This window comes from Podarcis gaigeae (assembly GCF_964106915.1).
Source record: "Podarcis gaigeae genome assembly, chromosome: 5".
Taxonomy (NCBI): Eukaryota; Metazoa; Chordata; class Lepidosauria; order Squamata; family Lacertidae; genus Podarcis; species Podarcis gaigeae.
In genome coordinates this window covers 20,394,582-20,416,135 of record NC_139681.1, presented here as the reverse complement: position 1 = coordinate 20,416,135, position 21,554 = coordinate 20,394,582, and the positions used below count along the sequence as shown (strand labels likewise).

The 21,554-nt window shown below is 43.1% G+C and overlaps 1 protein-coding gene and 1 long non-coding RNA gene across 21 annotated transcripts in view; one reads left to right on the top strand and one right to left on the bottom strand.

The window, feature by feature from the left end:
- LOC310844388 overlaps positions 1-4,214 on the top strand; it is a 28,108-nt gene extending 23,894 nt beyond the window's left edge. Inside the window, exons 6-7 of the long non-coding RNA XR_014564066.1 lie at positions 3,076-3,176; positions 4,049-4,214. This is a non-coding gene — a long non-coding RNA (uncharacterized lncRNA). The remainder of the gene's footprint in view (positions 1-3,075; positions 3,177-4,048) is intronic.
- Positions 1-21,554, bottom strand: part of ZMIZ1 (zinc finger MIZ-type containing 1) — a 377,100-nt gene that overhangs the window by 25,856 nt on the left and 329,690 nt on the right. For 11 of the 20 annotated variants that reach the window (XM_083738291.1, XM_083738293.1, XM_083738280.1 and 8 more), the window contains 6 exons: positions 12,165-12,233; positions 7,759-7,873; positions 6,200-6,417; positions 4,246-4,444; positions 2,100-2,387; positions 792-974 (listed from right to left, as the gene is read on the bottom strand). In XM_083738291.1, the coding sequence (XP_083594417.1) occupies positions 792-974; positions 2,100-2,387; positions 4,246-4,444; positions 6,200-6,417; positions 7,759-7,873; positions 12,165-12,233 (1,072 nt within the window). The remainder of the gene's footprint in view (positions 1-791; positions 975-2,099; positions 2,388-4,245; positions 4,445-6,199; positions 6,418-7,758; positions 7,874-12,164; positions 12,234-21,554) is intronic. The other 9 variants (XM_083738281.1, XM_083738282.1, XM_083738285.1 and 6 more) reach the window with 3 other exon arrangements.

Here is a 21,554-nt window from a genome sequence, read left to right as displayed (position 1 = left end):
ACTATTTTAGAAGTGTTCTAGGACATGGAAACTTGACAGATAATTGTATAGTATCACTCCATTTCTTAAACTCACAGATATACAAACAATGCTGGCAAATATATAGATAAGCTACAGTTGTTTTATGAAACTTGAGAAAAAGAGATACGAACTTAAGTCAACTGGAACTTACTACATTTCAGGGTGGCCCAGCTTTTCATACCAAGTAGGCCACAAGAGTACGTTGGCAGGGAAACCACAGGCCACATGCATGAAGGGGGGGTGCGAGGGCACGAGGCAAAAATATGACCCTCCCCTCCAGCCCTTGCGCTGACTTCCCAAAGCCAGGAAGGCAAGGCACCAGACTTTGGGAAGGAAGCAACAGGCTCTTGCACGGTCCTAGAGCCTTCTACCTTATTCCCAAAACTGGGAAAGCACTAACTGGGCTTTGGGAAGGAGACGGGAGGACTCTAGGACCCTGTCAGAGCCTCACATCTCCTTCCTAAAACCCAGCACCTTCTTACAAGAAAGGCATCAAGGGCTGCCAAAAAGACATTGAGGGCTGTATGAAGCCTGTTCTAGTTGCAGTCTGATTGTTTGGGTGCTATTCAACTAAGATTTAGTCAGATTAGGCCCATTTAAATTAATGGCCCTCAGTCGTGTTCATTAATTTCAATGGGTCTAGTTTTAAGTAAAATCTAGTTGAATATAGCTCCAAATAGTCAACTATACTTATTTACAGATTTCAGAATGGAGCTTGTTAACTCCGATTAATTCCTAAGAGATGGAGATCAATGAAGGATCACTCTCACCTTGTAATACTGTCCCATGTTGACCGTTGGAGGAGGATATTGCCCTGTGTTCTGCTGGTTTGGCATCCTTTGTCCAGGGTAGTTGGGAGATGTCAGGGGTCTGGGAGGGTTGGGAGTTGGGTACTGACCAGGCTGGGATGGAAACTGGCTATTTGGTCCATACTGCTGGTTTCCATAGTTTGGCTATTTTGTAAAAAAGGGAAGGCAAATTAGAAAGTGCACCTCCAGCTGAATGCAACTGATCTCCCTATGTAGTGGAATCGACTTCAAACAAAAATGATCACAAGCAAATGGTTTGACTTCATTATACCTTGGCTGACACTTTCAAATGTTAGTGTGGTAATTAAAAACCTAAATTATTTAATTGCCAGGCTCTGCTGAATACTAGCAAGTCCCATCAGCCCAATCGGAGTGCTCAGGCCAAGAAAGTGATGTTTCTGATGGTTTTAAGTGTAGGGCTTAAAAGAAACATTGATTTATAAAAATGGGATAAAATCCGGTCAAAGCGGAGCACTTTAAAGTAAAATTTATGCCCACAATAATGAAAAACTTCCTCAAATTTCTCTCACTGAATTCAGTGGGACTTAAAAGTGCTTAACTCTGATGTGGACTGTTCCTATTATAAATGATGAGGCATAATTTACTCACCATCAATTATATATTTTACAGCACCACAAAAACACTGATTTTCAGGAAAGGCAGTATAAAGCACATATAAATCTTAATAGCAGTGCACAGTCTGGAGACCTAAAATATATAACCATATATATTGCTGTGGAGTTGTATGCCTCACAGAATAAATGAAATTGCCATCAACACACACCCAGCCATGTATTAAATTTCAGTGACTGGTGCATAAACCATGTGTGAGGTTTTTTGCAAATTATCTATCATCCATATAATGAAATACTACTACTACTACTACTACTACTACTACTACTACTAATATCTGTACGCTGCCCATCTGACTGGGTGGCTTCCAACATATATATATAAACATAATAAAGCATTACATGTTAAAAGACCTCCCTATATAGGGCTGCCTTCAGATGTCTTCTAAAGGTTATGTAGTTACTCATCTCCTTGACCTCTGACAGGAGGGCGTTCTACAGGGTGGGTGCCACTACCAAGAAGGCCCTCTGCCTGGTTCCCTGAAGCTTCAATTCTCGCAGTGAGGGAATTGCCAGAAGGTCCTCAGTGCTGGATCTCAATATCCAAGCTGAATGACGGAGGTTGGCCACACTCCTTCACAAACACATCATCTGTACAGCATGCATAAGAGCAGGAGAAGCCTCTGCTGCTACTCACCTCTCCTGGATACGGTCTCTTCATGGCCTGCATAGGCAAAGACTGGGGACGCGGGCCAGGGTAGGCTTGCTGTGGCATCCTTTGCCCGTGGTTGAAGGGATTCATTCCAGGCGGCCTGGGCTGGTTCATGCCCATAGGTGGCCCACTCATACTGGAAGGCGTCATGCCCGCTCCCATACTGCCAGGGTTCATGCTGCCTGGCATGGAAGCCGGGCCACGGGGACCAGGCTGGTTCATGAACTGGCTGTTGTAAGCCTGAGTTGGACCCATCTGGAAAGAGGAACAAACCTTCAACAGAAGAAGAAAAAAGAATAAAATGCGACATGCATTTAAAATGGGAGGGGGAGCCAAGTTGAAGGGAGTCAGGGATATGTCGCATTTTAAAAGCAAATGGGGAGGGCGGTAGCATTCCTCCGCCTCTATTTCTGCTTGCGGCAGGTATAACTGGAATTCTAAAAGTGACTAAAAAGTATGCAAAAGTTAGTAGGTTTCTCAGAGCCATGGGAACTCCATGTTGTGGCCTGCAATATATGTTGTATACTTCTACTTTTTGTTCTGTGGTACTTCAAAATAAACTCATAATAAGTATATGTTGTACACTTACTATGAGTTTATTTTGAAGTACCACAGAACAAAAAGTAAAGGAATGGACCACTACCTACTATAGTTGGGTTTTTCAAAAGGGATAAAGGGATAAAAAGTCATGAGGTAAGTTTTGGGAGCAGAACCTGAGACATTCTGCATGCAAACCATGTTCTCTATCACTGAGCTTCCCCCATTCTTGGAGAATTGCCTCATCTTACTTTCCTCCATTTACTCCTACGCTCTGCATCCTGTGTCATCCCATAAGAGGACCCATACTCTTATTCCAACAATTGTGTTGCCCAAATCTGATTGATAGTCCTCCCTCAAGTCTCTTTCCATCTCCTTCAGAACCTCTTTATGCTTTTGCCTAATAGTCCTTCTGCATTGGCAGGTTTTCACAGCTCTTCTGGATGTCATTGGCTTTGCTGCTCTGATGTCACAGAGCAACTCACCAGCTGAGTGCTTTAAAGGCTACACAATCTAAATTTTGAGGTACATAATCAAAACTCTCTTAAACTGAATTGCTTCATCTAACGTAGTAAACCACTAACTTCCAAAGACTTCTTTGTCGGTGAGCAAGACTTGAATGGTCTCCAAGAAAAGACATTGAACCCTTCTATTCATGTATGTGTTTAGAGATGAAAGGGAAGAAATGCTACTGCTTCTCTTATAGGTCAGGTGGTTGTATTTTAGAATAAAGGGCTCAGGAGCAAAGGTCTAAGACTGGCTTACAGGGTGAAATAGATCTCTAAGGTAAAGAAAACATAGCTCTGGTGCAATACTTCAGGCCAGCCATCAAATGTATACAAGAGACGTTCTCTCTCTTGCTTTAGAATCATAGAATTATAGAGTTGGAAGGGCCCCAGAGGATCATTTAGTTCAGCCCCCTGCAATGCTGGAATATGGATTTGTCCCATACAGAGATCAAACCTGCAACCTTGGCATTTTCAGCACCATGCTCTAATCTAGGTATGAACTTTTTATTTCTCAGGCCTCTCTTCCAGGACCCTAAATGAGTCTAACACTTAAGATATAGGTGGTGATACTTTTTTTTCACTAGAAAGGGGAGCTTCATAGGTTTCCAAGTAAGTAAGTTCCTGGTGGTGAGCTAGAAAGCTGCAAAAAACATTGGGTTCAAAGAGTGGCTGAGCAACCAGAAGCTGGGTGTGTTAGCAGCAAAGATAGGCCATCTATAATAACCAACATATATATTCAGGAACATTTCTGCCCCTTTAATTCTTTGAGATATCTAGAGAGGGCTTTGCTTCAGACTCCTTTCTTTTATGATGCAAAATCTTCAGAACACGGCTCTTTGGGGTAGCCTTATTTATAAAGTATATTTAACTTGTCAACCTTTTTTCCAGAAAGGGTGATTAATGTACCGGTATTTAAGAATTAAAGAAAACGAAGGAGCATTTCCATCCAGCAATACCTGCTTCTTGCATATGCAGTACATTCCAGAAAATGGGCCAAGTTTTTGTAACTTGAAGTTACCAATTATACCTAAAGCATAATAAAGGGGAAATGACTATGCATGATGGGAGTAGGCTGGTTCTCTTACCGGTCCATACTGATTCATTTCCTTGTTCTGTGTTTCCTGAAGGGCTGCAACCGTTGCTGTGGCAGTAGCTGTGGCTGTAGCTGCCGCTGCTGCAACTGCAGCGGCGGCGGCGGCAGCGGCTGGTTGAGTGAAGTCAGCAGGCGGCCTGGTGTGGGGTGGGATCCCCATTCCTGCAGGATTATTAGGGCCTCCTGGGTAGCTAAAGGAGGGAAATGCAATTAAAAGGCATCAGTGTTCGAGCTTACATTTGGGACTATAACAGACACAATACGGGGGGGGGGGGGAGAGAGATGTGCAGAATGAAAGTGAGATGCTACAGATATATACCAATATTTGATAATCCCTGTACAGAGTTTAGGGAATTCTGCAACTGCAGCATAACTCTGGATGCTTTCAAATAGAATGGTGCCCCCCACAGAATTGAGTCACTTTATACTTCTCTGCTGATTTCTTCTGCTACTTTAATTCTCACACCTCATTCTAGGTGGCAATCCTTTGCAAATTCCACTCTTCTCCCCTCCCAAGAGTATCCACTGCAAACGTACTATTTACATTCATACTCAATTCCCAAACCCACCCCAGTCCCAGCTTTCAGATTGTTTTTGTTCCCTTTCATGAATTCTGTAACTCCCGTCCGCTGAGAACTTTTGCAGGGAATTGCTTTGATCCATTTGCATATTTTCTCAGAAATGTGGTGGCTCCAGAAAAATTCACCAGGCATCCCACCAGCCACATCTCCAGGCAACCTGGAGGAAGGAAGGGCTTCTTCCCCTCCACAGTGGGGGCAATGACAGCATGTTTGGCTAATTGGTAGGTCTAGGTGTGCCAACATGGATTGATAACATCAGTCTGCATAAACATAAATCAACGAGGTGTGCCTGAATTGTTTCTGAACGATGCAGATAAATATAACCATCTCAGACCAATGTTTTGTCAGATGCATTTTCTGTGGTGACAATTCGAACGCAAGCACAGTATTGTTGGGCCTCGGATTCAGTCACATTCAAAGATCATTCTCTCATGCAAAGCAGCAGTACTTGTATCCATCAATATCCTTCTCCTCCTAGCTTAGCAAAATGTTAATCATGGCTAAACTGTGGTTTGTGTCACAATTTCAGAGTTAATTAAAACTTTATTTTAGGTGTTTATTAGAGTTAATTGATTGACCTAAGTCATTTGCAAATCATTTCCTGCTACTGTGATTAATTTCCCTCTGAGTCTAGACAGCCTTTTTTTTTAAAGCAACTATGTAGCTTTACTAGGCGTAGTTAACTGTAACCCCTTCAGACTTTTTGCGTAAGCAGAAAAAAAAAATATGACGGCATGATTATCCATTAACCGTACATTATACTCTGTATACATCTATATGAATATGGCATTCACTACTAAATGTGGGCTTTAAACAGGGCTGGGGAACCTGTGGCCCTCCATATTCCTGGACTACCACTCCCATCATCCCTGACAACTGTCCATGTCAGCTTGGGCTGATGGGAATCCGAGTCTCATAGTGTCTGGAGGGCCCTGGGTTCCCTATCCCTGACTTTAAGAATGGATCAGGCAAGTTCACAGAGAATCAATCCATTGGTGCCTATTAACTGTGAGAATTAAATGGGTCCTCCATCTACAAAGGCACTGTATCACCCAATTCTGGATGTTAGGGGAAGCAACAAGAAAAGCTTGTCCCACCATGTCCTGTTTGTGCCCTTCCCAAAGGCATCCAACTGACAATTGCTGCGAAAAGAATGCTGGGTTGGATCTAGCAGGTGAGTTTTTATTTGCATGTCTTATCGAGCAGAGGGAGCATGATATGCCTCTTAGACATGTGTATGTGGTCCATGTGTTGTATGACAAAGGACCTTGTCATTTAAGCTGCTCCTGCTTCAAATACATCCATTCATTGCCTACTTACATGCCTGAGAAGTGTCAAGTTCTAGCCTACACAAACCAGCCTTACCTTCCCCCAAAGCCTCCACTCCCTGGGTAATTGGGCCGCCCATACATGCCCGGTTGTATGTACGGCTGATTGGAGCCTGCCTTGGCCGAGAACTGCTGTTGTTGCCCAGCAAACTGAGGCGAATTCATGCCAGGATTGCTGGTAGTCATCCCAGAAGCCATGGGATTTCCTCCTGGGTTCATAGGATTGTTAGCATTTGCCATAGGATTTCCCAGCACCTGGTTGAAAGAAGAAGAAGAAAAAATGGAAGTGGCATCTGAACAGTTCTGACAGCTCTGATAGCAGCACTCATTCCGTTACAGGAGGTGTAACTCTGTGTCAGGTTGTATCCTTTGTGCAGACAGTTGCAACTTCAATCTCTGGCAGATCCAGAGAAAGGATCTTTGGAGGGACTAGGGGTGGGGGTGGGGAGCCTGATATCTTGAAACACCGCTGTGGCTAAATGGACCAATGGCCTGACTCTGTCTAAGGCACCTTGCCTTATTGCTCACCCTTATTATCTCAGCTCCCTACCTATCCAGTGATCTTAGAGCATGGGCTATCTGGAGCCATGTAAGAGTCCCCAGAAGAGGGATGGCTAAATTCAGTCTTGCTGATTGCTTATTTTCTCCTCTAGAATCTCCATGGTCCACTAATGTGTTTTACATTTGCAAAGCAAGAATGCAAATTCAGGATCTCTCAAAGGTTAAATATATAATGAATTGGCATTAAGTGATCGCTGTTGTATGTGTTGCAGAATAAGATCAATCTGGCGAACCAGAGCAGCACACGGAAACGCTGTTTACCTTTCCGCCGGAGCAGTACCTATTTATCTACTTGCACTCTGACGTGCTTTCAGTGCAGCTTTAGTTTATTTTTAAATCCCATCAACCAGCAATTACTAGGTTATCCACTTGAAATCCCCTGGTGGATAGTAGTCTACCCTCTGCCCACACCTGCACTGAAAGATCCTAAGGCTACAGGACTAGTTGCCTTTGAGAGCATGGGTATGCCTCGTTTTGCTGCCTGAGGTGAAACAGGAAGGGGCAACCCTGCCCTGCTGCTGCCTCCCCTACTGGGGTCACACAAAGCGATGACGATGGTCATGATCTCACAGAGTACATGAGATCTCACAAGATTTTGGTGGGGTACTGCTGGAAGCTGCCTCGGCTTCCCTTACGGGCAGGCAGGCCTTGTTTGAAAGCCAAATTTAGGCCCAGTAGAGATGGATGGATCTGTCAATTTCAGTTTCACACAGTGCCAGTCACTTTGCAGTTTTCCTTTTTCTAATATATACATCTTTGCAAGCAATTTTCCCATATAATGCATTTTCATTATGTTAAAGATGCACATCTCTGTGTGCCCATCCTACAACGAATTGGAGCAGTGTGTCACAAGATTTGGAGAAGCAGAAATTTCATAGGATAGCTATGTTTTGTTTGGGACACGTGAACTTGGTAGGTTTAGTGCAAGCCAGCCTCCTAGGGCCCCAGGAATTATTTTTTCCAGCCTCCAGCAGTTCTGCCGTATCTGATCCAAAGAATGGTTACCGAGGAGAGAAGCCACAAAATGAAGCTTACCTGGCTCTGGGAGGTGTTAGTCACACCCCATACTGTAGTGACCACTGAAAGGGAGCCTGGCGGTTGGTTGGTGTTTTGCTGCCAAGGAACAGAATCATACGGGAAAGTCCCATCACTGCAAAAAAGAAAATGGGGAGGGGGGAGAAGAGATACACCTAGTATATAAAGTCATACTTTATAATTTAAAGGAGTGCTTGGGCTGGGTGGGAAGAGCAATCTTTTAATTTTCATTCCCCAGCCAATACACTAGCTTGGTGAACTGCCTGACAGTGATAACATTTACAAAGTTAATAGCTTCTGTTTGGTTGCAAGGAGAGCAATTGCTTTTGCATCAGCGAAGGGAAGAAATACGTTTGGCAGTGAAGCACAAATGCATATGACAATGATTATGGAGGTGAATGGCAATGAAATTAGTTGAAGCATGAAGAGTTTCACTTTTGAAACTATGCTACCTGCAGAAGTGGCAAATGGCAATAAATTTGCGAAAGTGGATTTTTAGCAACTGAAGCAACACATGAAGCAAAGTGGATGCTTGGATACATTTGCTTTGCCAATGTCATTTATTTTTAAGCTCTTGAGCCACCGTGGCTTTAGCTCCCTTGTCCCAGCTCAATCAGGTCTAGACTCCAGCTCTTTCTTCCTGCACTGGCTCACAGCAATCCTTTAAAGGAACGGCAATTGCTACATGAGCTAAAATTAGAATTCAGAGGGCATCCTCTCACACGTTGCATAAGCAGCACACCCAAAAACCTCTATTAAGTGTTCTTTGAGAGCTACTGTGGTACACAGACTAAGAATCAGCTGTGAAACAGGAAGTCTGCAATGAATTTAAAAAGTAAGGGTCTTCTCTCTTTTGGTCCATCATCCCAAATCATCAATCTGGGGATAACAACACTGACCTGCCTTACAGGGGTTGTTGTACATATGCTGAGATAAAATATATTCAAAGCACTTTGGACATTCGAAAAGCGCTGCATAAAAGCTTTTATTACTATAAAACCCTGATGTAATAAAATTACGTATTTTGTGACACATGATAGCCAGGATTATCTGCCCACCCCCACAATAAAATAAACTCATGCATACAACTAAATAGATCTACCATCTTTTTCTGTGAGCTTAGGTTGATATAGACATAAAGAACATACTCTAAAAAAATCCCTATGACCTTGCTATGTAGGTGATCAAATATGGTAGAAAACTCTACAAATGTCACAATCCATTTGCACCACAAGCAGGACCTAGATGTATGGTTGATTCCAATGCAGCTAAACAGAGCTTTCTGGAGCACCAAATCTACAGGCATGTGCACAGTCAATCTGATGGGATAATAAGGAGAACAGGAGGCCTGCACATGTCTCTCACCTCCCTCCTCTTGTATCAGGCACAAAAGAGAGTTGGATGGTAGACATAAGAAGCCCAATATTCGCCTAACATCTCATCATGCTGCCTGTTCACACATGAATGGGAAAGGGAATCAGAGCTGTAGGATGCTATCTTGGGACCCTCCTCGATGCACAAGTGCTGCACTTGCAGATGTGAACAGACCATGCCCACAGGCACTATATCCACTTGGAAATGTATTATTATTTATTTACTGTATTCTCATAACCTGCAACTTACAGCTTGGTCTTTGATGTGCGTCTGCTCTGCGTTAATTGGCATACATGCATATCATATTTTTAAACTTAAATAGGTGCAAGCCATTAACACAGGAATGTAAAATATAAAATTTCAAGCTTTCCAATATGTATAAATTAAATAACCTTTGAAGACAGGTATGAATGTGATGAATAAATACAGGGGTTATGGTACTGGGCAAAGTCAAGCTATCTTTTTGTTGAACTACGATTCTGCTAACTTTGGTTGCTATGATTTCCAGTGCTGGAACACTTGAGGCTGTTTATTACAGATAATGGAAGCACTCCTACTCAAAATGTGTGTTACATAAAGCTTGGAAATGAGAGTGTACGTGTAATAATTAAAAACCAGCAGTTAGGTTTTCTTTGTACACGGCATGGGGATCCAAACATGCCAACAGCTCACAATCAAAATTGACCTAGGAGGTCCTACCTGTTGAAAATGAGCAATGGACAAAAATAAAAGTAACAATACAAATGGAATAAACAAACTGGATCTGAAACATCTTCTTAACCATGATACATAATTAAGAATGCAAATGTTTATTTTGAGGGCATCCCTTTGAAATGGATATTGTGCATGACTGGAGGGGATGCAATGGGAACAGAAACACAATTTAAAGGGTGTTTAGCTTCCTCCAAAACTTAAAAACAGGCTGACTTCTCAAGAGTAACAATGGGGGAAGTTTTAACATTAACTTTCCTTTGGAGGACAATGCTATTGTGGATAATTTTCTAACCTAAATAAGCATTGATACACTGGCTTTCAACTTGTGTAACCTGAAGTGGATTGTACCAATGGCATCATCACAATCCTCTCTCTCTCTCTCTCTTTTTTTAAAGAAAAAGGAAAGAAAGAGAAAACATAAATGTGGACTCCATGTTACAGATTGGGGCTTGAGATGAACAGAAAGGTTGAAGACAACCACTTTAATGCAACCTGAGACTTATAATAGGTGTTGCTATGATGAAGCTGTAACAGGAGACACCAAGGACTGAAAATAATCCGTCCGTCAACACTTTTATTTAGACCCTCGTTCTCAGACTAATTTTTACCTAGGGAATACTGCACACAACATGGAAATAGGTTGCACTGTGAATACTGAAACTTGCTACCTAGTAAAAGCTATCAAGTAAATGTGCCAAAAATCAGGATACTAGTTTTTGTACCACAGTGTGATTTTATGAAAACATTGTAGCAAAATCCTTCCATCAATAGCACAGTAAAGCACTAAAATCAAACAATTAAAGAAACTGCAAGATCAAGAACAAAGTATTTGCTTGCAGTCAGCTGGGACAATAGTTTTCCTCATCGTCTGGGACCATACGGTACAGCCAATTCACTTTTCAGCCTCCTAGCTGCTTCTCTACTGAAGGGGTGTCTTGGAAGAGGGAATCCTTTCCTTGCCAGCTACTTCCCCACTGCAATTCTCCCTGCTATTTTTTTCTCATCTGGAGTGTCAGCATCATGTTTCAGTCATGTGTCTAGAACAGTGGTTTCCAATTAGCTAAGTTCTGTGCCCCCCCATTTTTCAGAAGCCAAGCCATGGAACCCCTACTTTTGCAAATTCTGATACCTCTGTAGTAGGTTTCGTCATGTGAATGGTGCCACGGACCCCCTGCAGTCTGCGGACCACCAATTGGGAACCACTGGTCTAGAACATTGGCAAGGGGAGAAACAATGGAGCGGGGTGCAAGGGCAATGGAAGAGGGTGTTTGGGGGCATGGAAGCCCCACTTCCACACACAACTTTTGTCTCCCAACTCTGCTTTTTGAGAAGAGGCACCTAGGCTTTGGAAATTTAATTTGGCAGCCTAATGTGTTCTATCAGTCTGAGTCTCTTAAGTGTCACTGCAACCGGTGTTTCCTTGATTCTTTTATAGAACACTCTAGTGTCTATATGCTTCACTGTAGGGTAATGCTTTCACATATTCTGCAGTCCCTCTTCATAATGCCCACATTTACTGTGGTTCTGTTCTTTAATACCCCACTCCTGCAATTACCTGCTAGGCGGTTTGCTGGAGTCTCATGCTAACAAGATGCACTGCAGGTAAGCACAGCTCCTTACACCTCCCAAAATTAGCTAAGAAAACTCCAGTGGTCATGGGCTGGAGGGTGGAATCAGGAGACCTGGGTTCAAATCCCTAGGCAACCCTAGACTCAGTGAATGGCCTTTCCCAGGTTTAGTTCTCTATGTGTATAGCATAAATAATGGTGACCCATCTCATCACAGAACTATTATGTGAAGATAAGTGAAGTAAAAATGTTGTTTCTCCCCCTGGGGCTTAGTGAGAGGGCAAGACACAAGTCTCCATTATTAAACAACTACCCCACCCTATCTGAAATGTCCTTAGGACATTTCTGTCTGACTTTGTGTACAGTCACTGTAACTGTTCCCTATTCACACTGGCACATCTTGTCTATGAAAACACCTTTGATCCGAGAGCAGCTTTTTGCTCTGGTGCTGTTTACCCACATGCCCCACTGGTAATGCCAGTGAAGGAGTAAAGGCAACTTTTGGTGAGTTTCCTTAGGGTTGAAACATGAAGCATGGATTTGGTGGTACAAAGGGAGCTATCAAAGGACAGAGCACTGCAGAGAACTGTTCCTGAAGCACTAAATGCAGAGAAAGAACCTGGGGATGAATAGCTATGGGTAAATCTATCTATGAACTATCCCTTTCTGTGGCTGATCCACAGAGAACAAGGGAGTCTTTTACAGCCTATTTCAGAGCCTGGCTCTTTAGCGCAAGCTGTAGAGACTCACGCTTTCAGCTCTGGAGGTCCCCGTTTCAATCTCTGGGGTCTGTCAAGATGGCAGCCGTCACATATGCACCTATGAATCAGAAGGGAAAGTGTAGGTCCAGAATAAAAATTGAAAGCCCTAACAAAGCACATTGATTACCCTGTTTTGCATGTGGTCCTCACAATGATGTCATCTATGACCTGGGGCTAAGTTATGCTTATAGCTACTCCAGACAATGGACAGGCAAGCACACACACACACACACACACACACACACACACACACTCACTCTTGGCTTTCCTCACTTCATCCAACTTATTTTTGATTTCAAACAGGAAAATTGCAGTATTATCTAATCAGCCTCCGTTACTTTACCACCAAAGAGGAAAAGGAGCACATTAGCAAATCACAAAGCTAGATAAATTGCTAATATTTTGTTACATACTCACTAACACAGAGAGAATAAGCTACAGTCTGATATGTATCTACACAATACGGGGGGCGTGGGGGTGCTGTTCTGAAAATACCATATTCACATTAAGTTTCCCCCTGCAACATATAATATTCCTTATCCCATGTCATGGCATCATCATGTGCCCCTCCCTGCGTTTGACAGCAGCAGGGGCAGACTTTGGTAATATGGTGTCCTGAGCAAGGGCAAAATTTGGTGCCTTCCCCCCCAATATTTATTATTTTCGCAGTAATTACTTTTGGTGCAGTTGCTTTTTAAATTGATCTTCTCAGTAGGTACTCGTATAAATTGTTGTTGCCATTTTGCGTGCCCTGTGCAGGGGAACATCCCGCACAACCCTAAATCCAGCACTGCCAGCAGCAGCAGCCAACAGCATGGACTGGGAGTGAAGAAAGACATGGAATGCTGCAACCATGACACAAGGCCATCATTTCTACATGTTACAGGTATAAAGGGAGAATACATGACATGGGGATACCTATCATCTTGCTCATAATAATACTTTTTTATTTATACCCTGGCCCATCTGGCTGGGTTTCCCCAGCCACTCTGGACGGCTTCCAGAATATGTAGTTCTGCCCCAAGACACAAGGGAAACACTTTGAAAGAAATATTGAGGTTGCTGTTTTAAACTGCAGACTATGTGGATTGATGCGCGAGGAATCTGACATTCCCAAAGACATCTGTGAAAAACAGTATTAATCTCAGAGTCACAACACTGGACATTAACCACTTAGCAGCTCTGATGGGGAAACAAATAATGCAGGTAGTAAAACAATTGGAGAGTAGAGTTAATCCGTAACTGTGAGGGCTGGTGCCAGAGGCTGGCTCAGACAGGCATGTGCTGGAGTGCAGAGCATTCTGAAAGGCCCAGTAAAGTGATTGTGCCATCGTTCTCACTCTGCCTGGTGGGCCAAGAAGACTGGAGGCTTTCTCAGAAGCAAAGTGAGAAACAGCACAGAGGACTAGAGTGTATGTGTATGACAGACCAGTTGAGCATATAAGCATGAAAATCTGCCTAATATGGAGCTCATCTTGCCCAGTGTTGACTACTCATTGCCAGCAGCTCCCCAGGGTTTCAGTAATGCGTTTCCCACAGCCTTGATACCAGATATCTGTAATTGGAAATGCCAGGGACTGAACCATGTACAAGGCATGGGCTGCCTCAGGGAGCTACAGCCGCTGTCTCCGAAGTGGGAGCTTGATAGGGGGAAAGCAGGATGGGAGGTCAGGGGAGAGAGACAGAACTAGGAAAGGAGGCCAGGGGAAAGGTGGAGGACAAAGTGAGCACTAGAGTGGACCTGATCCCCATGCCAGGAGATACCAGGTATAGCTGAAGAAGACCCCAGCCACATCTCTCCCTTATGCGTCATATGCCACTGACTGAAACCAGTGTACTGTGACCAGACCAGATACACTAGACTAGAGTGTTCAACAGGAACTTGAAATTAAAAAAAAAATCATTCTAAAGAATTGAACTATAAGAAACCTGCCAATATAAGATAAAACTAACTAAGTTTGAGGCGAGCTAGTGTGGTGTATTGCTTAGTGTGTTGAACTTTAACCCAAGAGACTTGGGTTCAAATCTATGATGAGCCATGGGTGACTCACCTTTCCTTCACCTAACTCCTCTCACAAGGTTGTTGTGAGCTTAAATACTGCCCTCATCCCTTTTGTGTCTAAATAAAATTTATATATTACTAGAAACGTCCCTTCCTCACCCTACTCAAATTCACTGAGCTCAGGTGAGGACCTTGGGGTGCTCTGTAATACATCCTGTTGCAAAGGGGTAAATGTAGAGTCCCTTCTGGAACTGGCTCCTTGCACTGCTCCTTTTATGCTGGGAATCCTAATCAATGAGGCAGCTCCTTACAGCTCCCAGTAAAGGCAACATTGCTGTAGGAACTAGCTGAATCCCTGACTCCTCCCAGGTTGCCTTGGGCTCCAGGCATTATTAGGGCAGCATGAAAAGCAGCAGCTTCCTTGCTGCCAGGAGAATGCCAGAACGGGGCCTTAGATGACAAGATGCTACAGAAGACATTTCTCTTGTCTCTGTACCAGTTGTGCAGAAGAGGAAACTTTGGCGCATGCAGCTTGACAAGTCATACTACCGCTGCAGGACTGAGAAAAAATTGTACTTGTCAAGATTCCATCTTTTAAAAACCACCGAAAGCTTCAAAAGCTTGGTTCTTTATTGCTGTGTTTTTCAAACTGTGTTCTGGGGACCTCTAGAGTTCTTCAATGAGAAAAATCATGAAATGTGGGCAAGCTGCCCAAGACAACATCTTTATCACAACCAAATCCATCCCTGCCATGCAGAGCCACATGAGATTTTTTGGTAGCATGCTTCATTCAATGGGCCTCCCTAACAAAAATGGGCCTGGGCAATGCCCAGTGTTTCCCATCCTTTTTCTGACTATGGCCCCCTTTCAACCTTGTTTCCTTCCTGTGCCCCCCATGGGCATAGCCAAGGGGGGCAGGGCAGCTGTCCCCCAGTAAGTAAAAATCGATACAAATCTGAGGTTCTGCCCACCCCCCTAACAAAAATCCTGGCTGCACCCATGCCCCTGCCCTACTGGTAGAAAGGTAGCGATTTAAATGTTTTGTTTGTAAATAGAACATTTTATATATTTAAAAAAATAATTTATAAAAAATACAATTACATAAAATGATAGCAACATAATGAAATATTGCTGAAGCAGAAAAACATAGAATCACAGAGCTGGAAGGAACCCCAAGGGTCAACTTTCTAGTGCAACCGCCTGCAATATAGGAAACTCAGCAATGCATCCATGGCAGATGGCCATCCAACCTCTGCTTAGAAAGAAAGGAGAGTCCACAACCTCCCGAGGGAGATCCATGTATTATTAAAAGAAAAGGTATCCCTGACCGTTAGGTCCAGTCACAGACGATTCTGGGGTTGTGCGCTCATCTTGCTCTATAGGCTGAGGTAGCCTGCATTTGTCTGCAGACAGCTTCTGGGTCATGTGGCCAGCATGACTAAGCCTCTTCTGGTGAACCAGAACAGCACACGGAAACACCGTTTACCTTCCCACCAGAGTGGTACCTATTTATCTACTTGCACTTGATGTGCTTTCAAACTGCTAGGTTAGCAGGAGTTGGGAACAAACAACGGGAGCTCACACTGTCATGGGGATTCGAACTGCTGACCTTTCGATCGGCAAGCCCTAGGCTCTGTGGTTATTTGACACAGAGGTGGAAATCTACAGATACAGTCCAAAAGGCACACAGGGAGTTCTGTATATATGAGAGAATTTTAAAAAGCAAGCGCTCCTCACTGACCTGGTGCAAAAAGATATTGTCATCCAGAGGAGCCCTGGCTGCCTAGATAAAACACTATAGTCCTCCACACCCTGACATGGGAGTAAAGCCCACTCAACTCAGTGTGGGTTTCTTCTGAGTAGACAGTTATTTACTAGATGCAAGTTAGCAGCACCAGACAACCCTGCTCGGCTAGGTGCTGGGGTCGATTTCACCCCACACCTTGCAGAGCCTGGCCGACGCTGTCAATGGGCCCTGTGCCCCTTGGCAACATCTGCCCAGCACTGGCGGCAGCAACAACCCACCACTTACCTGACTTGGGGGTTCTAGATCGCGGGCTCTACTGGTCAAAACAGGAGCCTCAGCTATCGCCCTCTTCTGCCAGAAACAAACCAGGACAGCTCCAAGAAAACTCACATGGCAAAAAGGAGTGCTAGGCCTTGGTGGGCCGCCCCCTTACATGCTTGTGATTGGCCAAGTGGATAGCCAGCCAATCAGGATTTAAATGATTCCCCCTCCTTTCACTTCTCACTTTTGTCTGTGACGCCCTAGTCTTGTGCTCTGCCACCCCTTTTCACCTGTGGCTCCCTTGGGATATCCTGCCCCCCCTTGAGGGCCATATGGCCCCCGTTTGGGAAACACTGCTTTAAAATATCCTTCAGAACCTTCAGGAAAATGTAGTGGTTCCTTTGTAGACGTATGGGGCTCTTCCACATTCAAATGGTTAGGCAAAGTGTTATCTAAAGCAAGAAAGACTGAAAACCACTCCTGCTGAATTGGACTGCCAATGGTAGAATCGGATACTCTTCTATCTTTTAAAAAAAGTCAGCAGACAAACCTCACAACCTGAGAGAAAAAGTAAGGTAACAGACTATGTTTGGAAGATGCTTTATTATTATTATTTATTTGTTATATTACCCTTCAGTTGGAAGAGCCCAATCCTACTAGGAATAGCAATGAAGAAAAGTTTCTCAATATAGATTTAAGGGCACACTGACAGCAGCACTCAATAAACCGCCCTCTCCCTTGTGTTCATCTCACTATTTACATATCTGAAAACTTCAGATTTTAAATGCTGCAGCCTTCAAACATTCTCATCATTTACGGGTCATCTTGCACGTTTATAATAAAGCAACATATACTGACTCTTTTCTGAAAATCTCTTCATATACACCTCAAAAATGAACTGCAGTGAACTACAACATACCAGAAGCAAGCTAATTTAAATTTTTCTGCACCATTTAACTGTTCCTGCTACTAGTACATCATACATTCATTTTAAGAAATTCCAACTGTGCTCAAAAGTTTCAGAGGAAGAGTAAGCTGACTTCAGGAAAGAAATGATGGAATTATCTGTACACTGACAGCAACTAAGAAACCAAACCTCTTTAACTGTGATGTATGGTAACCAGGTCAACAGATTTCTCATGATTGTGAGATTAGAATTGCACTTGACTTGCTCTCACTTACACATGCCTGAAACATGGACTTGACCCAATACGCTGGAAAAGTCACCGGACATTAACCTTCCTGTTCACTAAAGAGAAGCAGGTATATCTTAACCAAACCTGCCAGCATCTTAAGATAGTGTGTGATGAAAACTGTGACTAAGGGCTCATCCACACTTGGCTTTGTTCTGCATTTCTAGCCACAGGTCTGGGCTTTGCAGGTCTGTGTCTGAGCACTTTTTATTTTTGTTTTGCCCTGGCGCATGGGTCTAGAGAGTGTAAGGTAAAATATATGTGTGGCTGTGGCCTTGTTGTGCCTTTCTGCTTTCTGAAGCGGAGAGTTCCAGGATGACAATTCCATGAGAATTCCACTGGTGAATTCCTTTTGACTAGAGTCAGACTCTTACACTTAGAGGAGGGCAGTGAAGAATTTTCCTTTAGGCAGTGACTGAGGTGAGGAAGTTGTCTTCTACTGCACTGCAGCACATGGCTTCGTTCATTTGAACCAATGGTCCTGAGGTATTGGCCTTTTAAGTGCCATTCTGAAAGGCAATGGGACTGGTTCCAGCCCGCAGTGGGTTATCTGGGCATTTGCAGGGTCAGTCCAGGACATTTTGGTGACCACGCAGAGCATCTTGTGCAAGCCTTAACAAAACAAATGGAAAATGCTGAGGATAACTACTCTGTAGATCAGTGTTTTTCAACCTTTTTTGGGCCAAGGCACACTTGTTTCATGAAAAAAATCACGAGGCACACCACCATTAGAAAATGTTAAAAATTTTAACTCTGTGCCTATATTGACTATATATAAAGTAATTCTCTTGAATAGGAATCAAATAAACACAAATAAAGTATTTTATAATTACTTTATTATGAAATAGTAAGTAAACAGAAATATGAAAAATTATAAAATACTTTATTCAGTGCGCAACCTGGGCCTGTTGACTGAACACAAAGCTGATATTCTGGCTGGAATTGAAGAAAGACACACACGTAGCTCTTCGGCAACAGCTCTCAGTCTCTGTATTTAGTTTTTATAGCAATCATGCTTGAAAAGCTCATCTCACACAGATATGTAGTGGAAAATGGGAGCAATGTCAAAATAGCTTTGTTTGCCAGAAGGGGGAACTCCTTGGCAGTATCCAACCAAAAACTGTCCAAAGGTAGGTCAGCAAATCTTAGCTTGAAACCACGATTTTGTCTCAGTTCAGTTAGTTCCTCCTGCTCCTGTAAAGTCATGTCCTTTCCACCAACTGATGCTGAGCTATAAGGGTCCCTAACCCAGTCAAGGCATTCAGTGGAGACTGAAGAGAAATAAAATGACAACTTCTCCAGTCCTCCTGGTGATTCGAGTCGTGACGTCCTCTTCTCTCCGCTGCTGCGCACACTGTCCTTGGGCGGGGAGGAAGTCGGAAGATGATGTCCTACTGTGATAGGTCCAGGCTGGAGTCTGGACCAATCACAGCCCGGACATCAGAAAAGTGGAGGGTGTCCCCCTGAGGAGCGCCAATCGGTGCCCCTGCTGGCCGAGGGTGGGGTCAAAAACCCCACCCCCCCATACCCAGGACACAGTCCGGCGCCCGCCTAGTGTGCGAAAATTTGAATTTTTTTTTAATCTTTTGAATTTTTCAATTTTTCCCACGGCACACCAGGCAACATCTCGCGGCAAACTAGTGTGCCGCAGAACAGTGGTTGAAAAACACTGCTGTAGATTATACCTTCTGTTGCTCCAAGTCTGGCCCTCAAAATGGTGGCTTTACCTTGCCTCATGGCAAGATTGTATCTTCTGACTGCATTAATATACGGCTCCAAAGAAAAGCAAAAACTTAACAACTCTGGAAGGACCAACCGAAAGTTACAAAGTAATGAGCTAGTAAGATGCTGTTGGTAAAGGGGATGCTAGAGGCACACCTAGCAATTCTTTGCAGATAAATGCAGTGAATATGTTTAGAATATCTATCAATGAAATGAAAAGAGGAATTTCTTTTTTTACTATGTGCAGGTGAGAGATATGCAAATAAAACTGTTTCTGTAAAACTCATTCACATGTCTCTTACATGTACTTTGTTTAATCTTCATCTAATAGAGACTTCTGTGTCCCTATCTGAATTATTTCTATAGCGTTCTTTTCCTAAAGCTGTTTACAACCCTTATCTCTGTTATTCTCCCAACAACCTTCTGAGGTGAGACTAGGATGTAAGAGAGTGAGTTGTCAAAAGCCACACACTATTCTGATGGACAGCTGGTGTGGTGTCGTGGGTACAATAATAGAGTTAGGCCAGGGAGATCATCACTCAACCATAAATCTCACTAGATGATACCTCTGCCTCTACCTCTACCTGTGAAAATAAATATGTAATCACGTACATCACTCTGAGCTCCTTGGAGGGGGAAGTAGGATAAAAATGTAGTATAATACTTCATGGTTGAGCAAGTATTTGATTCTTGGTTCACCATGTTCAATATTTTATCCACTGCATAAAATGCTCAGAATTTTACACCCCCTTAGCCTCAGATTTGGTGTATTTAGACCTACAAAGCCTAAGCACAGTATTTGATGAAATACTTGCATGTTTATGTTCTAAGGTATGCCACGTTAGCAAATTCCGCATTGCACATCAGACAGACAAACTATGTGGTTGCTCCCAGTATACAGCCACATTACTCCTCCCTTGGTGTTTTTTAACTCCTACACTATGCTAAGTTGAGGTCTCATTCAAACCTGGGCTTATACTTAAGCTCTCTCCTCACTAATCACAAGCTGTAGCCAAGAACAAACTCACTGTAACCAATGCAAACATTATGATCCTTAGGTGTAACCTGCAGAGCACCTAGTAGAAACTAAGGCTGCATTCCCATGACAATTTAATCCACCATGATGTTTCCCTAACTGTTAAGTTCTGCACTATATTTGAGATTTCACTTCTAGAACTATTGTGGAATATAGCACTCCTTTCCATATTATGTGCGCAGTGTTTTTTTCTGGAAGCAAATAACACAGAAATAAGCATGAAACTTCCACTATATTCCACTAGAGTTCCGAAAGTGGCTTTTACATCATGTGAAAGTTCAACGATAATGTGGAACTTAACAGTTAGGGGAAAGTCATGAAAACAAAATGAACTGGGTTGTGGATGTGGTCTAAGTCTGCCAACTCTTTCTATTAGAGAATGTTTTCAATGATGAAGCAAAAGTATGAGCACTGAAGCAAGAGTATACCATTCCATTGGAAATCGGGTTACTAAACATTGTCTAAACACTGTGACCACTGCAGCTTATTTCTCCCCAACCCCATCTGTCTTCCCTCTTTGCTTAACATCCAGCCTGATTTTATGGAGAACTCAAAAGGTTTCTCACCATTTTGTGATACTTTAGTTGACCCTAATAAAGACCTTGACCTAATGAGGTTGTTGGTATATCCATTTGGAGAATAAGATGCTATAAATCATGCAAGCAGATGGCAGAACACGGTCCTCTTAAATTTAGATTAGGGAAAGAGGTTGAAGTTTTTTTTAGAAGCTCAGTTTGGATGATTCTGGATTTGGAAGCAAAGCAGTTGGGATCCAAAGAACGGCACAATTAGTTCTACGCACCAAAGGTCTTGTGTTTCTCAAACAGCAGTCTCCACTTTTGAAAGGGGCTTTCAAAAGCAGTTTGTGATATGGCACAGGTGTCTGCTGTTTAAAGCCAAAGAAGTCATCTGCCAGTGGTCATGCCCAAGTTCTTGAGTGTGCCCCAAAGAACTCTTTAGAGCCCAGCCAAGAGTGTATAGCTGAGGCCAACCCCATAAATGCTTGGTGCCCATGTAAACTCTACACAGAAAAACATACACAGCATGCTAGGAAAATGATCAAACTACGTTGGAAAGGAAGAGAGTTGTTACAGAAAATGCACCCCAGATATTGGATTTATTTATTACTATATTTTCAAATTATGGGATAGATCAACTCCCCCCCCCCTTCCAAAAAAAGATTCTAATGCTGCACTCAGTTCCGGCATTCAGGTAGACTATACACATACACACATTGCTACAGCCCCCCTACGACAAATCCCACCTGCAATTAACATCCCACCTGTTACCTGTGTTCCAAAGACACTAAAAATGCCTCACAATCATTTGCAGCTTGACATACACAATTTCATCTTTATTGCATTTCACAGCATCAGCCAGCCCTGTTTCATCTATGATTTATTCAACCCATGTGCCAG